This window comes from Monodelphis domestica, chromosome 3, assembly GCF_027887165.1.
Source record: "Monodelphis domestica isolate mMonDom1 chromosome 3, mMonDom1.pri, whole genome shotgun sequence".
In the NCBI taxonomy this organism is placed as follows: Eukaryota; Metazoa; Chordata; class Mammalia; order Didelphimorphia; family Didelphidae; genus Monodelphis; species Monodelphis domestica.
This window is the reverse complement of record NC_077229.1, coordinates 62969399-62987228: the sequence shown is the minus strand read 5'-3', so window position 1 is coordinate 62987228 and position 17830 is coordinate 62969399. Positions and strand designations below refer to the sequence as shown.

Genomic DNA, 17830 nt, shown 5'->3' with positions numbered 1-17830 from the left:
GTTAGCTTCAAACTGCCTGGCTTGGGTTTGTATTGCATCTATAACTTCTTACAATCTAGTTTAGCTTCCCTTACTTGTGCAAACTCCATTTCCCCAAAAGAGGATGTAAATTCTTCTAGGATAAGAATAAGTCTTTCTCTACTTGCATCCATCCACATCGTCCATGAGCTCTAGGTCAGATTCTTCCTCCGAGGGAAGATCTAGAAAGGACCCCAGGAGACAGAGTGGAGAAAAGGTTGTAAGTTTTGAAAAAGTATTTTAATTACTGAACTGTAGCTCATCCTAGGTATAGAGGCTATTCTCTCCTTCACCTGTAGTGTCTGAATGGAGTTACTCACCCCTGGGCCATCAGCCCCATCCTATGGCTAATACCCACCATTGCTCAGCAAAGAGCACAGCCCATGGAGCCAGCTCCCTCAGAGAGTGAACAGGCCTAGTATCCTGTCCACTGCTGGAGATAAGTTAATTCCCCACCCCCATCCCCATGCAAGTAGGATGCATTCTATTGGAAAGAACCAAGATTCACACCCAGCCAGATATGCAGGGCCTCCCAGGGTAGAAGAAGGCATCAAAGTCAGGACCTATTGGCTGCCTTAAAGAGAGAGGTAGCTTGAGATGGAGGCTTATGAGGAAGAGATTTGTACAACTAACAGTCTCTCTCCCTTTCCTCCTTTGCCTTTCCTCCTCCTAGAAGACTCTTGATTCAGCCCCAGGGAAGCCTGGGCCAATTTCACAAATGCATGAGCAGTCCTGGAGGACCAAAAGGTAGGCAAACTGGCACTCATAGTAAGGGCGATGGTGTCCTCTCAGGTATCAGCAGTGACTCCTTCACAGCTTCCAGCAGATTTGGCTGGGGGAGGAGGCGCCACCGGACTTGGGCCCAGGTCTGGCAACACACAAGGAGACAGGCAGCAGCCAGAACTCCACTCAGAGCAGCTAAAAAGGAAAAAAAGCATAGATGCAGAAAAGGTCATGGGTGAAAAGAACCATAAAGAAAGTCTGGTTCAACCCCCTCATTTTACAGAGAATTAAAATAAGAGTCAGAGAAGGGAGTCACTTGCCCAGTGTCACATGGCAATTTAGTGGGAGAGCCTGGATTTGCATCTGTGTCTTTTTGATTCCAGATTTAGCACTCACCACCACCTCCTATACCATACTATCATCACCTGACTTCTTCATCTATCCCATGAGTCATCTGAAGGACCACCATCAGAGTGGCATAGGGCAAGTATACCTTATACTCAGCCCAGATCCCCCAATCCCCAGGGCATTACTAGCAAAGGTCATTTTAGGTTGCTAACAGACACTGCTCTGAAGGCTGAGAATTCTTAAGACTTCCAGGAATGTGGAAGAAGAAGGGGCTGTTTCTATAGAATAAAGCAGCAAAGAGGGGCTTGGTCCGGGTTTTAAGAAGGTAACAGAAAATAAATACAAATAGGGGCATGAGCCTGCAAGGAAAGTACCCAGTGCACCAATGGATACAAAGAGCAGTGGCTGGTGGGAAAGCCAAAAACATTTCCAAGTGGGGTACTTTCCTGGACTCATCATCTACAGGAACTTCCTTTGTATTCTGCAAGATGACATCAACTTTGAAATTCACATTTCCTTCAGTCCCCTCTACCCTTGAGGCCAGTGGACATCAGGGAGCCTTTCCAGATCTACCACCAAAGAAGGCTTTTTAGCTTCTGTGTTTTGTGATTGTAAATTCCTTGAAGGCAGGGGATGTCTTAAGCCTTTCTTTGTATCCCAGTGTTCAGCTTAAGCTCCGTATCTGACAGAGCAGACATTTCATAGATATTTATTGACTAACTGACAGATACAACCAAAAGAGGCTTTCTGGCTATAGAGGGGAAGGAAGAGTCAAAGAAGGACAAAACTGTTCCTGGGGACTAGGTCACAGTTGAAAATTGAGCAAAAGTTGGGCAGGTCATTCCTTAATTTGCTTCTGTTCTCTCTGTCAAAAAGAATAGTCATCAGGCCAGAAAGGATGGAGCAAATAATGGCCAATAGAAAGCTGAAATCCAAGCTAGGTTACCAAGTAGAAGAAGAAAACCACCTGCCTGATTTTAGGTTACCAGATCCAGAGTAAGTGGGGATTGAGGGGATGAATGGATATAAGGCTGAGCTCCTAGTCGTGATCTCTAAGAGTCTGTAGAGAATAGGGAAGATACTGCAAGTCTGGAGAGAGTGAGATGGAGTCTGACTGTCAAAGAGAGCCAGAGAATGGAATTGGAAAACTATAGGTCAATGAACAGAACTTTGATTCCTGGTAAAATTCTATAGCATGTTATCATAGGGATGCTTTGTGAACATTTGGAAAGGGAAATAAGTAGGGATCACGAAGAAGCAGACTTGTTTTATTGAGAATAGTGGCAGACAAATCTCAGTTGCTTTTTTAACAGCCACTAGACTGGTAGATGACATGGCTTACCCAGATAGTAAAAAAAATTGACAAGACAAAATGTCTTGTACCCTCCTTGTGTACAAACTAGAGAGATATGGGTCAGATGATCACATAAGGTAGACGTGGAACTGGTTGAATGGCTGGCCCAAAAGAGAAGTCATTAATGATCCCATGTAAGCTTTGAGAAAGCTCTACAGGCAAGTACTCTGGGAATCTCTGCTTGGGTCTATTGGATCACTGCTTTGGATAAAAGCAAATATGGTATATTTAGCAAATTTGCAGCTGACAAAGTTGGGAGGGAAAGTTAACACATTAGAAGATAGTTGGGATATAAAAAGCTTTTGACAGTCTGGAATGTTGGGCTGAATCTAATAAGATGAACTTTAAGAGAGATAAATGAAAAGGTTCACACGAGTTCAAAATATTAATTTCCCAAGTATAGAATAGGTAAAGCAGTCTTGAGAACAGTTCATCTAAAAAAGATCTGAGGGGTTTAGTAGCCTGAAAGTATAATGGGTCAGCAAGGTGCTCCAAAAGCCCTGATAGATAATGTGGCCTTAGACTATATTCAGGGGGGTTCAAGGTGGAGGTGGAGGGAGAGCTAGGCCTGGTATCCTCTGCACTGGTCAGACCAGATCTGGAGTACTGAAGGTAGCTCTGGGTACCAATGAGGGAACTAGAAAATGAACTATAGTGTCCAGAGAAGGGAAATCAGGATAGTAAAGGGCCTGGAGATAATAACAATAGCTAGCATTTCTATATCACTGCTTTGAGGTTAGCAAAGCATTCTGCATATTTTGATATTTGATCTTCACAACAACCTTGGAGGGTAGGTGCTATTATTATCCCCAGTTTACAAAAGGGGAAACTGAAGCAGAAAGCTGAGGGTCACAAAGTAATACAAAACTGAGCCAAGATTCAAACTCAAGCTTCCTTATTTGAAGTCCAGTGCTCTATCTTGATTATTGTGACTTGACAACCTCAGAAGGATCAGTTGAGGAAACTAGAAATATTTAGCCTAACAATGAGAAATCCTGGGGAACACCATCATGTGGATAATGTATTAAACTTGTTCATTTCCCCCGGGGGCAGAACAAGAAGCACTTGGCAGAAATTGGAGCAAATCATGCTTAGGCCTAATGTCAAGTAAGAAGTAACTCTATTAAGGAGAACAGGCTGCCCCAGGAAGTATTTGTTGCCTCTCACTTGAGGTCTTCAAGCAAAGACTGTGTGTCTACTTGTTCAAGAGATTACAGCATGGGTTTGAGCAAGATGGCCTAAAAGGTTCCTTACATACAACTCAGCATCTGTGACTGGCATAGTCTACAGTTACAAGGTAGGCACAACTGAGTCTGCCAAAGGAGACTTACCTGCGGCCATGACCAGGCCATATGCACTTCGTCTTTCTGAAGGGGTTAGATTTCCATGACCTGGGGTGAGAGACATAGCTGAGGTGGTGTTCTGGTCTCTAGGAGCTTGTGTCACCCCTGAAATGGAAGTATCCTCAGGTTAGTAGGGTCCAAGAGGAGGACTGTAAGAGGGAAAATTATTAGCCTGGCCATAAATTAATAATTAAATCAAAAGTAGTAGGGGAAAAAAAAAGATGGAAAAATAGGAGAGATAAAGGTAACTTTCTTTATTGCTCCATTTAGCTTGCTATTCTGTGGCCACCATTCGGGCCCCCTAGCCATGCTCACAGGGAAGTCCAGCCAGCAACAAAAATGGAAAAGAAGAGAGTGAAATCTGCTTTTGCCCCAGTTTATCAAACTTTTTCTCTGCCCACTAACTTATACATCATGTCTCAGGAGCCAACTGTGGCTTACTATTTTGCATGGATTGCCTAGGGGGGGCAGTGCAGGGAACATCATCCTGTCCCCTGTCTTGTGATCTCTTAACTCTATTGCTGCCTTTTTCTGGCTGCCATTCTATCCTTGTGACCCAATCCACTCAATGATTTCCTTCACACAATCCTCACCTCCAGGTCAAGTTCAGACTCACACCAGGTATGAAGGTAATCAACATCACCGTCAAGACCCCAGAAAGGGAGAGGGTAAATTTCCTTTGCACAAGATGAGTCTTAAACTTCAAGGTCAGTCACACGTAAAGCTAATGGGATCTAAGACTTCCTGCATTTCTGGGCAAGGTTGCAGAGGATTTCTGAGCTTGAAAATGCTGCCAGAATGGGGCAGCTGGGTAGATCAGTGGATTAAGAGTCAGGCCATGAGATGGGAGGTCCTACACTCAAATCTGGCCTCAGACAGAACAAAAGAATAGAATGGGAAAGACAAGAGATCTCTTCAAAAAATTAGAGATATCAAGGGAATGTTTCATGCAAAAATAAACAGGATAAAAGGCAAAAATGGTAGGTAGAAAAGATTAAGAAGAGGTGACAGAATACACTAAAGAACTACATAAGAAAGATTTTTAACATCATCTCTAACCACGACGATTACTGCGTTAGAGCCAAACATCCTGGAGAATGAAGTCAAATGGGCCTTAAGAAGCCCTGCTAACAATAAGATTAACAATAAGGAGGTGATGGAATTCCAGCTGAGCTACTTAGTAGCCTAAAAGATCACATTGTTAAAGTGTGGTGCTCAAAATGCCAGCAAATTTGGAAAACTCAACAGTAGCTACTGGATTGGAAAAGATCAGTTTATGGGGCAGCTATGTGGCTCAGTGGATAGCCAGATCTAGAAATCAGAGGTCTTGGGTTCAAATATGGCCTTAGACACCTCCTAGCTGTATGACCCAGGACAAGTCATTTAATCCCCATTGCCTAGCTCTTACTGTACTTCTGCCTTGGAACCAATACTTAGTATTGAATCTAATACAGAAGGTAAAGATTTAAAAAAAGATGAGTTTGTGTCTCAATCCTAAAAGAAGGGCGATGCCAAAGAATGTTCAAATTATTGAACTCATTTCATTTGCCAGAAAGGTTATACTTAAGATTCTGCAAGCTAGGCTTCAGTAATATGTGAACCTACAATTACCAGAAGAGTAGATTGGTTTTTCAACAGGTAGAGGAACTAGAAACCAAGCTGCCAATGTTCTCTGGATTTTGGAGAAAGCAAGGCAGTTCCAGAAAAACAACTACTTCAGCTTCACCGACTATACTAAAACCCCTGACTGTATGGATTATAACAAAATGTGGCAGGTCCTCAAAGAGATGAGAGTACCAGATCATTTTATTGTCTCTAGGAATCTGTATGTGGCCCATTAAGCAACAGTTAGAACCAAACCTGGAACAACTGATTCATTTTAAGATTAGATAAAAAATACATCAAAGTTGTATACTGTCACCTTATTTATTTAAATTATATGCAGAGTAAATCATACAAAATGCCAGACTGGATAAATAAAAAGCTAGAATTAATGTTGCTGGGAGAAATATTAATAATCTCAGATATGGGGGGGTAGTTGGGTAGCTCAGTGAATTGAGAGCCAGGCCTAGAGAAGGGAGGTCCTAGGTTCAAATCTGGCCTCAATCATGTCCCAGCTGTGTGGCCCTGGGCAAGTCACTTAACCCCCATTGTCCAGCTCTTACCAATACACAGTACTGATTCCAAGATGGAAGGTAAGGGTTTAAAAATAACAACATCTCAGATATGCAAACAATACTACTCTGACAGTAGAAAGTGAAGAAGAATTATATAGCCTCTTGATGAAAGTAAAAGTAGAGACTGTAAAAACTGTAAAAGCTTTAAGCTTAACATCAAAAAAACTAAGGTCATGACAACTGGTTCCATCACTTCTTGGCAAACAGGGAGAAAGGAAATGAAAGCCGTGTCAGATTCTATATTCTTGGGCTCAAAGATCACTGTAGACAGTGACTTCAGCCATGAAATTAAAAAGATACTTGCTCCTCAGAAGGAAAGCTATGGCAAATTGGTACAGTGTACTAAAGAGCAGAGACATCACCTTGCCAACAAAGGTCCATCAAAGTCAAAATTATGGTTTTTCCAGTAGCAATGTATGCCTGTGAGAGTGAGACTATAAGAAAAGCTGCACTTTTGAACTATGGTGCTGGAGAAGATTTTTGAGAGCCTCTTGAATAACAAGAAGATCAAATCAGTCAATCCTTAAAGGAACTAATTCAGGCTGTTCACTGGAAGGTAAAATACTGAGGCTAAAGCTTAAATAATACATAAATAAATACATAATGAGAAGACAGGACTCACTAGAAAAGACCATGATGTTGGGAAAGATGAAAGCAAAAGGAAAAGGGGAAAAAAAGAGAATGAGACAGTTTCCTGGAAACAATGAACATGTACTTGGACAGACTTCGAGAGAGAGAGAGAAGGGTCTGGCATGGTATGGTCCATGGGGTCTCAAAGAGTCAGACACAAATGAATGACAGAACAACAGAATGAACTTGAGCTAGATAGTCTGCAAGGTCCTTTCCAACCCAGCATCTGACTGGCAGAGTCTACTGAGCAGTCATACTGCTCAAGGGGGCTTACCTGCTGCTGTGACCAGGTCATAGGCACTTTGTCTTTCTGAAGTAGTGAGATTTCCATAAACTGAGGTGAGAGACACAGCTGAGGTGGTGTTCTGGTCTCCAGGAATCTGTGTCACCCCTGAAATGGAAGCATCCTCAGGTCAGCAGTGTCCAAGAGGAAATCTTAAATCCTATGGTCAGCTACATGTAGAGCTAACAGGATCTAAGGCTTCCTGCATTTCTCAGTAAGGTTGTAGAGGATTCCTGAGCCTGAAAATGCTACCAAAGCACACCTACCTGAGCGGTTTAGGCCAGTGATCTTTGAGCCCATGAACTAATCAGATCTAGACATAGTTACACATGCCTCCTCAAACTGGAGCTCCTTGCCAGGTCCTTCCTCATGGTAGGGTCAGAATCAGTGGGAGACAGGAATGTGAGTTAGAAGCCTTTCCCCACTCCCATCATTGCCTCTGCCCTCCATTATTACTCTACTGATACGTATTATCTGACACAGGAAATTTCTGGTTTGGAAAAGACCTTAGAGAAAATATGTTACTTTAAAGAGGACAACATGGAATGCAAGAAAAAGAAAGGAGGTTGCCCAAGTTCAGACTCTTCAAGTCTGGTACATCACAAGATCCTTACCCCCTAAGTCTGACCCCTCTACCTCTCTCTGGGCTGCCTAAGGAAATCCCTAAAGGAAGCCAAGCAGAGGTGCCTTGGGGCATTCTCCACCCCCCAGCAGAGGTGCCAGGACCTCTGCAGAGAAACTGTTCCAAAGGCTAAGAATTTCACGTGCTTCCTAGTAGAAGAGAGATTGCTGGCCCTTGGCCCAGGCAGGAGGAAGGAGTATCCAGCCCAGCAACTGATGGTCTACCTCTCAAAGTGAAGGCTCCCTATAGGATATGCAAGCAGCTATGGCTGCCTAAGCCCTCAACCTCCCCACAGAAGGGAAAATCTGTACCTGCTATTACAGGATAAGGCATCACAGAAAGGACATGGAGGTTCCAGAGTTGATGGAACCAACACTGAAAGCTGACAGAATGGAGATGCTACCCATATTCGAGGACACTTACCAGTGGTCATAATTATTCCTTTGGCACTCTGATTTCCTGAAGAGATAGCACTTCCATTACCAGGGATTTCAGACACAGTTAAGGTGGTAGCCTGATAACCCTAAGCTCCTACTGTCCCTGCAATGAAACTAGTCAGCTTCAGGTCAGCAGCCCCAGGGTGAGAGGGAGCTTCAGTCCCTACAGATATTTCCTCTCTCACACCTTGGGAATTCTCTGACTGATTTCCTCACAATTTCTTAGGAAGCTCATTATTGGGAAAACTTTATCATCCTGCAAGATCCATTCAACTGTGGGACCCCCTCATTACTACCTTCTGTCTCTCTGATTAGCAAGAGAGACTATGAACTACAATTTTGTTGTTTTTGTTCAGTTGTGTCTGACTCTTCATGTCCCCATTTGGGATTTTCATGGCAAAGATATGGGAATGGTGTGTCATTTCCTTCTGCAGTTCATTTTACAGATGAATAAATGAGGCAAATCGGGTTAAGTGATTTGTCCAGGGTTACACAACTAGTATCTAAGGCTGGTTTTGAACTCACATCTTCCTGACTCCAGGCCTGGTGTTCTATACATTGGACCACCTCAATGTCCTATGAAGTCCCTCATTTAAGAGAGGAGCACTCATTTCTCACTTAGCTGAGCAACTTTGGGACTTCATATCAAGTACTCCCCCCACTAGCTTTTCAGTATCCTTTAAGATTCCTCTATTAAATTATAAACTCCTTGAGGGTAGGGACTGTCTTTTTTCACATTGCTTAGCATGGTGCCTGGCATATAGTACATGTTTAATACATGTTTATTGACTATTGACCATGGCTGGCTGCATCTGAGACAAAAGGGCCAGCATTTGAGTGGGGAAAGCTACCCTGGGTAACGTTTCAGAAGAGGTCTCTGACCTTAGAAATGCATCACAGTCTGGCAGCCTGAAGGATCCAGGTCAGCAATGACCACATTAGATTCCCTCCCTAAACTAGAAGACAACTTGCATTTCCTGTCTCCCATCATCACTCCTCTCAACCTTTTCTTATCTACTATCCAGTCTCTGCCTCCATGCTATTCTATCCTGCCATCAAAGCCAAAAGATAAATTCCAAAGAGGCTTCTGAAAGTCTCTCCTTCCTGAGACCCAAGGCACAAGGCTCAGAAGTTTTCCCTCTCCTAGTTCTTTAGCTGATTGAAAGAATACAGTTCAAGCACCAATGCACATGCACACACCCATGAACACTCACCACAATGATGTTCATCGTTGCCACTGGCACAGTCTGAGTGTCCATCACACACCCATGCATGTGGAATGCAAACTCCTGGGGCACACTGGAACCCCTCCTTAGCACAATCTAAGGAGGACGGCTTCAAACGGTGTTTCTTGCAGTCCACAAACTGCTCATCTGTGCCATTGGGACAATCACTGACTCCATCACAAAATCGATGTTTAGCCAGGCAGGGAGGTGGGGGGCAGCGGGCCTGAGTCCACAAGACAGCACATTCAGGACCTTCACATCTAACTGGGAAACATGTTTCAGAGGGACACCGTTCCTCCCCGTGGGCACAAGGCTCTGCCCCTGTTTATAAGTAAGAAAAAAGGTTCACCCTAAGAGGAGTGTCAAGTTATACTGAATTAGGCTACAGGCTAAAGGCTAAAGGAATTATATTGAAAACGAAACTTTTTGCAATACTTGAGTTGTCACTTGTAGTTATAAGAGGGAGGGAAAACTATGGGGTCCAGGGAAAGATGGGATAGCCTTAGTGAATGGAATGAAAGAGAGCTAATACTGGAGACTCTCTTCAGACCACTGTAATCTATAAGGACATAACTGAAGCCCTAACTTGTTCTACCTTAAATAGATTTCACTCCCAGAATCTGTAAGGTAATTAATCCATTTCTTGGATTAGTCTTTACTTCTGTCTCCTTCTCCATAACTCAAACCTAAACCTCTACTAGCCTGAGGGCAAGTCAGCAAACAAGCAACTAGTGTAGATCAGAAAGCTGTGGGACCAGAAGGAGCAAAAGGGCACCTATACAATTTGGATCAATTCTGCTCAGTCCTGCCCCTGGCTGAGTCATCTACTGCCCACCCCATTCCAGGACTGTGAAGTCCACTTACAGCAGGAAGTTTCATCTCTGCCATCTGGACAGTCTCTGTCACCATCACACAGCCACTCAGAGGGGATGCAGATGCCAGCACCACATGAGAACTTAGATGGTGGGCATGGCTGTTCAGTACCTGGGAAACAGGTGAAAAGAAAGAATGAATATAACAAAGCATCACCAGACTAGTCTAAAGCAACACAGCGAGGGTGTCAAGTATGGTGAGGGTGAATGTGAGCCTGACTCGAAATCAAAGGCCCTTGTCCCTCACTCCTTGCTCTACTTGCATTTCCTGTCTACTACATACCAGTTCTAAGTTTTCTTGCCCTCAGATAATAATCTCAAAATGGCAAGATGAGGGAGAGTAAGGGAAGAGAATATACAGAAGGATGGATAGAACAGATGGATGGATTGATAGATAACAAAATAATATCCTGGACTTCGTTATTTTCTCCTGAAAAAAGCTGCACCTTCATTAATTATAAATTAGTTTGTTGCAAATGTAGAAATACTGACAGCAAAGGATTCTTTTTCCCCCCTAGAAACCATGTACTCCCTTCTACCTCAGCTACACCAAAGGTTCTCCACAAAATTACATTGGTTTTCCCCTTTGATATTGAGCCCTCAAGCTGAGTGGCCCAACTATTATAGAGATTTAGAGGGAAAAGGGCTAACTCCCTTGATTTGACAAAGTCTTGATGGGAGTAGGTCCATGGGAATTTCACCAGCTAAGGCCAATTCAACATTACTCCAAATGGAGCAAAAGATCCCTTGGAGCTATATGTCATTTCTCGTGGGGAGAGCTGAGAGATAGGGAAGCATCAGTGCCATGTTTCTGTGCCCAAGCTAAATGAGCTGTGCCAGAACAGAGAGTGCCAGGATGGTACAGTCAGTAGAGTACTAGACTTGAAGTCAATTCAAGTTTGGCTTTGAATCCTCTTAGACACTAACTATATAACCATGGGTGTAAAGTCATTTCTCTGTAGCTCAGTTGCTTCAGGTATAAAAAGAGAATAAAAAATAGCTATAGCTAACACTTATATAGTACTTTGTGTCAACATGGAATCTAGGAACCCCAAATTTGTGGCCTAGTGGAATCTGGTGAACCCCAAGTTTCAGGACTAGCTTATAGGCTGGAGACCCCAAAGTTTGTACTTGTTCCCTTTTCCCATGGGAATCTACCCTGAAAGAAATCTCAGGCTAGCAATTTCAGACTGAGTGGGAGACCCTCAGGGGAATGACAATCCACTTCAGGTGGGAGCTAAGCCCAATCCAGTCAAGTGACTCTTCGTCTTGTGAGATTTAAAACAGTGAAGCCCATAAACTGTAGTGAGTTAAAATGGTGGAAGATATAAATTGTGATAGATATAAGAGAGGGTGAGTAAATTTGACCGCAGAAAATATGTTTCACTACAGTGTCTTGGTTTTTAAATCAAATATAAGGTGGTCACCAGGGAAATATTCCCAATTATTCAAATACCCAAGTCAACTGGGTTTTATAGAGATTTTTAATTAATAATATAATGAGGAATTAGAGAAAGAGTAGGAAAGGAATAATTATGAAGGGCCTCAAGCCAATATGGCCTAGACCTGAGTCTTAAGAGAGAGAATCAGTCAGTCAGTCTTTTAACACTCACCACAAGGTCTGCCTAAACAAGGATTCTAGTGACACCAGGCCAGCTCCATCTCAGCTGACTTCACCAGAGAGAGCTCCAGCGAAACCTCCTTAGAGATTGTCCTCCAAGAGCTTCCCTTCTCCAGAGCCTCTCTCAATAGATTCTTCCCAAGCGATCTTCATCAGAGATCTTCCAAAAGGATTTCTCCAAAAGGATATCCCCTCAAGAGATTCTGCCTTTTCTTATATAGGGGTTTTTCCCCCATGTCACCTCCCCTAAGTCCCTACATCTACCAACCACTGTAGACGCTTTCCAAAGGACTGCCCATCTGAATTACTGCTAAGTCAATAAATCTCCTCAGTAAGTCTGAACCAGTGAAAACACAGCTGAGTCAACTAATCTCATTAAGACAAAACTTGCCCGACCCTTTTAGGTACCTAGCATCTCATTGTATCAATTCTAAAAACAGGCCTGGCTCAAAGAACTCCTTGCCCCACCATAAGCATGGATCCAAGTACTTTCTTTGTTTAGCAAGGAGTTTTCTGCCCTAAAGCAGTCTTAAGTACGGTTGGAGTAGAGGTCCTCCCATTTCTGATCCTGGCGAGTTCTCACATCAAAATGGGGAATGTTTCTCAGTAGGGAATTTGTTCCAATTAAGAATTCCCTGATGGGAAAATTTTTAACATTCACAAGTCTGACAGATTTCAAGATTTACAGTCTCCAGAAGCCTTTCCCAGTATATCACACCCTCTTTCCGAGGATCAAACTCGGAACCTTCAGCTTTCAAGACTGATGCACTGCCTATGGCGCCTTGGAACCAATACTTAGTATCAATTCTAAGATGGAAGATACAAGTTTTTAAAAAATACCTACCTCGTGCAACTGTCACGCATCTAAAACAAAATACTGTACATAAAATGTTCTGCAAACTACACAGGGCTAGCCAAATGTCCATTTTTGTTCTTATTATTAAAGCTGATGCACCCCAAAGTAGAGAAAAATGAAGAGCTTCAAACCAACTCACTTTATTTATTTTTTAAACCCTCACCTTCCATTTTAGGATCACTACTGTGCATTCGTTCTAAGGCAGAATAATGGCAAGGGCTAGGCAATGGGGGTCAAGTGACTTGCCCAGGGTCACACAGCTAGGAAGTGGCTTTGAGGCTAAATTTGAACCCAAGACCTCCCATCTCTGGGCCTGGCTCTCAATCCACTAAGCCACCCAGTGCCCCCCCCCCCCAACTCACTTTATAGAGGACTAAATAAAGTTAAGAGCAGGGTCTGAATTAAAACCTATATTTTCTAACTCCAAGAGCTTCTACAACCACTCTACCCCACTTCCCCAAATACCCTGCTACAAAGTCCAATCTCTCACCTGTCTCTTGAACTGTTTGATGAGCATCCACAAGCGAAGCAGAAAAGGAGTGCTTGTTTACCTTTTTTTTTTTACTCTTATATTCTGTCTGAAGAGTAGTAAGGGCTGGGCAAAAGGGGTTAAATGACTTTTCCAAGATCACATATCTAGGAAGTGTCTGAGGCCACATCTGAACCCATGACCTCTTGGTCTCTAATCCTGGCTCTCAATCCATTGATCCAACTAGCTACCCCTTTACCCTTTATTCTTGATCCTGCTCCCAGTAGGTAATCACTTTATATACTAAAAACTCATAAGCTGAGTTGCCCTCATAGAAGCTCTTCACAGAAACTCTTCCAAATTCTGAGAACCCCCTGTACTTCCTGAAAGTAGAAGGTACTGGCCCCAGGCCACATATCCTCCAAAGGCCCACCTGGGGAACTGGGCAAGGAAATGGGACTCCCTTAAGCCTCTCTCCTTCTGATAATAGGCCCCTGAATACATCCTACAGCCACTTGCATGAAGGGAAGAATAAATCAATAAAAGTTCAGACTTAGTAGAGCTAACAGAGTACAGGCAGAGATAAACGAAGCCAAACTACCAGTTGCAATGACTAGTCCATTTGTTTTCAGAATGGGCATGCCTCTTATTACCTGTTTGGGGAACACAGTTAATGTGGTGCTATGGTCTCCAAAAGATTCCATGACCACTGAAATGGAGCCAGCCCCAACTCAGTAATCTCAGGGAAAACAGGAACCTCAGCCCCTATACCCAACTGCAACTGAGCTCACATCCTGAGGCTTAAGACTACCAGGATTGAGTTTGGGAAGGGTCACCACAGGAGGTTCCCAGAGCCTCAAGATGACACAGAACCTATCCAACTTGAGGGACTCATGCCAGTCTTAGTCAAGGCCTCCTTTTAAGGAGGAATCAGGGAGAAAACATGAATCATTTAACCATGGGAAAAAAGTTTAAGTAAATAAATTAAAATAAAATATATTTGTAATAACAAAAAAAAAATAAAGTTCACAAAATTGCTAACTTAAACAAAATAAAAAAAAACTTAGCAGTAATAAATGTTTACTGTCTATTGTTATTGTCACCACACACAGAAGAAAGGCAGGAAGATCCACAGAACAGTAGTAGAATTGAAAGGGGCCTCAGAGAACCTCAATTCCATCCCCTACATTTTACAGATTAGACAAATGAGGTCTAATTTGCTCAAGGTCACTCACTAGAGTTAATCACAAAACTGGAGCTTGAATCCTGGTTATGTGACTCCCAGCTGCCACAGACTTTCCATGAGTATAGATCTTGTCTTCCCACTATAAGCGCTTTCCATTAATACACTATCTCCAATGAGCTATCTAAACCAGTTGCCTACATTTTTTCTGTATTTTCTTCTTGTTTCCTCAGTCACCTTCAGTTCTGCCAAGCCAAATCTTAAATCTTCACAGTGGCCAGCCCTGACTGAATTCTGTGGAGCCTTCCCAGAAATCTCCAGCCCAGAGACCAGAGAATTCTCTAGCTCCTACCATAATAAAATATTGTACTCTTTTATGTACAACATTTCCCTGGTCTGAGGGACCAGAAGGCAGAGCCCATGCTCAGGTTACCACAAACAAATGAATGAAGGTGGGACACAAACCAACAACATTACTGGAGAGAAAAGAGGTGCAACTTTTAAACAGGTGGTTATGATTGTTAAACAAGGCAATTTCCGGGGAGTAAAAAAGGTGGGTGGGGGAGGGGGTACAGGCCTAAAAAGCAAACAAACTTTGAGACAAAAATACAGGAATGTTTCCCTTACTCAAAAACATCTTTTCCTTCCTACCCCTATTTTCTCCTCCATAAAAAGCTGGGTTTGACTAGATGATTTCTAACAACCTTTCCAATTCTGACATGAGTTTTCATCCCACCTATCCCAGAGCCTGCATTCCTCCCTAGGCTTTTCATTCCAATAGATTGCCTTTTGCCTCTTTTTGTATCACCAGAGCTTAGCATAGTGGCTGGCATATAGTAGATGCTTAATAAATGTTTACTGAATTTAATTGAATGAGAACTTCCCACAGGTCTGTGATGCTTTTAGGAGCACAGGACAGCAAAAGCTGAGCACAGCTCAGAGAACAACTAGCCCAACCCCCTTCATCTTAGAAAGGACAGTGGGGCTGAGGTCACAGAAAGTCAGTGGCTGTGCCTGTAACTATATTATGGTTCTGATTTGCCCATTCTTTCCCTGACTCTTTGTTCACTGTGTGTCATGTCTTGCCAGCACACTGATATCAGCTGGGCGTTCCTCTTTACATCTTGCCCTTCATCTTAAGTTATTGTTAACTTATTACCAGCTAACCTTTGGGAATGCCTCTCTTTCCCACCTGCCCGAGTTTCTTAGGAAAGAGAAGTGGTTTAATCTGGAAGGTTACCTTCTTCAACTTTTCTTTTTCAAAATTCCTGGCTTTCTTCAAGGCTAAGGTGAGCTGCCAGTTTTCCCAAGACAAACCATTCTGGATTCTTTCAATGATTTTCAATCTATCTAGTATTTATTTGTCTATGTACACGCAGAATATGAGCATATGAAGGCAAGGGCTGTCTTGTTCCTTTTTTTTTTCAAACAATTAAACTATATATATTTCTCATTCAGGGCCCTCAAAAGAAATCTTCATTAAGAACAAAGTTTTGAGTAATGAAAAAAGCCAAACTTTAAACATCTCTAGTAAGATGCAATTGAGAAACTGGCATTAAATATCCAAAGTTACTTGAAAATCACCTTTAAAATGTTATGCCCTTGGATTCCAGGTACAGGGTTTTACTCACGTCGGCACTTAGTAACTGTTAGGATGAAGAGGAAGATGTAAGGAAGAAGGCCCAGCTGACATCAGTGTGCTGGCAAGACATGAGACACAATGAACAAAGGGACAGGGAAAGAATGGACAAACAGAAGCACCCTGCTAGGCTTCCGAGAATGTGACCCCAGATGGAAACCAAAGCTCTGAATAAAGTAGAATCACCTAACAGCCAGGAGTATCAAAGCCCAGTGGGGAGAACTCCTGAGGGCATGAGGAAACTGAGATTCTTGGGCTGGGGATGTAGTAGAAAAGATACCTGTTGGGGCTGGAGGTGAAGCCGAGGAAGCTGCCTGAACCCCTCAGAGGAGAGAGGATCACTAATAACAAGCTGGGTGACCCACCACGAATCCTTCCCCTCTCTGCACCACCATTCCCAACGAGTACAATGGAGTATTTGAACTAGATTACCATAAGAGGCTATTCAGTAAAGCCATTTTCATCAGTGCAGGGTGTCAAGGGCCGGCTGGACTGTGGTCACAAGGGTCTTCACCACCAAGACCCCAGCCCACGGTGCGACCCCCCATTTTCGCCCCTCCCCTTCGGGCTCCTCCTAGTCTGCGCCCCGCAGCAGAACATCACTAAGACCCAAGCCATGTGGAGAAGCTGGGGGGAGTGACCTTGACTGACGGGTGGTAAAGCCAATGGAGGGTGAGCGCAGGGGCGGGGCCTAGCGGAAGATGAAAGAATGGCCCAACGAAAGGCAAGATTCAAGGGAAGGGGTTCTCCAAAAGAACTCACCTTCTCCGTTGGCTAAGCTCCGGGGCTGCGCCAGGCTGAGAGCCAGAGCTCGCTCCAGCCCCGCCATAAGCAGAGGCAACAGCCGCAGCAGCACACCCGCCATGCCGGGCACCAGACTGACTAGCCGACCTCAGTGCGTCCTCCACTCTCCTCCCCGAGCCGGTGACACGCGCACGCGCTCCTGTCCGCGCTCTTGAGCGGGATGAGCGGGAGGAAGGGCGCATGCGCAGGCCAACAAGATATTGCCGCCCCCTCCAACTCCCTATTCCTTATTCATGATTCGCGTTAAGTTCACTGCTACGGGGCGACATTGTGCTAGTTACCCTTGAAGCTTCGCTGGGATCCACAGGGCCTGCTCCCCATCTCCCAACACACCTATAAACGCCTTTGAGGGACTCGGGGCGCGGTGTGTTTGCCCTTCTCTGGTGAAAAATCTGAGGCCCGAGGACAACAAAGTGTAGCAGGTGGACTCACCCCACCCCCTCCCCACATCGCATCCAGGCAATACCAGCGCCAAAGGCTTCCAAAGAGCTTGAGAGGGGCAATAGAGAGGCTTGAATAGCTCCCGCCCTGCGCACCGGGCCAAGCAACCCCCCTTCAAGCCTCATCTTGGGGAGGTGGCGGTGGTGGTGGTGGAGAATCACTTTCGGAGTTAAGACCTTAACATCATATAAGGATAAGCTGTTAGCATTACTACCTCTCCACATCAGAGCAGCAAAGAGTGTTACTGAGCAGCTGGCTGACTGAGTCAGAAGACCCTAGTGTGAATTTTGCCTCTTTATACTTAATAGCGGTGATCCTGGGCAATAACTTACTGAGTTTCAGTTTCTCCACCCTGAGTATACTAGTCTCTGCCTTAAGAATAACAAGTCAATGTATGTATGGCTTTTTGTAAACCTTAAAATGTTATCCAGATACTTGCTACTATTACTACAGTGAGGAAAGGGAATTTTAGTGAATTGGGGATTAAGGAAGCTGGGAGTCCATGGAAAGATCACTGGACCTGGAGTCAAAAAGATCTGAGTTCAATTGCAGTCTCAGCAACTTACTGGCTATGAGACCTTGGGCAAGTCATTTAACCTATTTGCCCCAGTTTCCTCAACTGTAAGGTGGGACAATAATAGCCCCTATCTCCCAGGGTTGTTTGGAGGATAAAGTGAGACATTTATAATACATTTCTCAAGCCTTAAAGGCTACATGAATGCTAGCTCTTATTCTTTTTTTATTTAATTTTTTTTAAATTGGTTCCAAGGCAGAAGAGTGGTAA

The 17830-nt window shown here is 43.7% G+C and overlaps 1 protein-coding gene across 2 annotated transcripts; it reads right to left on the bottom strand.

Annotated features, from left to right (window-relative positions):
- Window positions 1–239: 239 nt before the first annotated feature.
- CD320 (CD320 molecule) lies at window positions 240–16766 on the bottom strand. 2 transcript variants are annotated; one of them, XM_007489472.3, is made up of 6 exons: window positions 16564–16766; window positions 10026–10145; window positions 9150–9482; window positions 6868–6984; window positions 3775–3891; window positions 240–936 (listed from the first exon to the last, which is right to left on the bottom strand). In XM_007489472.3, exons 1-6 carry the CDS (start codon window positions 16664–16666, stop codon window positions 782–784), a joined length of 945 nt encoding a protein of 314 aa, XP_007489534.2. In that variant the 5' UTR covers window positions 16667–16766; the 3' UTR covers window positions 240–781. The 2 variants fall into 2 exon arrangements, with proteins under 2 accessions (XP_007489534.2, XP_056678026.1); XM_056822048.1 differs by lacking the exon at window positions 9150–9482 and having other exon boundaries at window positions 16564–16760.
- Between the last annotated feature and the right edge of the window lie 1064 nt (window positions 16767–17830).

Bases quoted from the DNA above. Each gene is read 5' to 3' on its own strand.
- CD320 (XM_007489472.3), bottom strand. From the start codon at position 16,666: ATGGCGGGTGTGCTGCTGCGGCTGTTGCCTCTGCTTATGGCGGGGCTG. The intron at 10,146-16,563 runs GTGAGTTCTTTT...CCTGTTTCCCAG, and splicing joins GAGCTTAGCCAACGGAGAAG to GTACTGAACAGCCATGCCCA. The intron at 3,892-6,867 runs GTAAGCCCCCTT...CTTCCATTTCAG, and splicing joins TGACCTGGTCACAGCAGCAG to GGGTGACACAAGCTCCTAGA.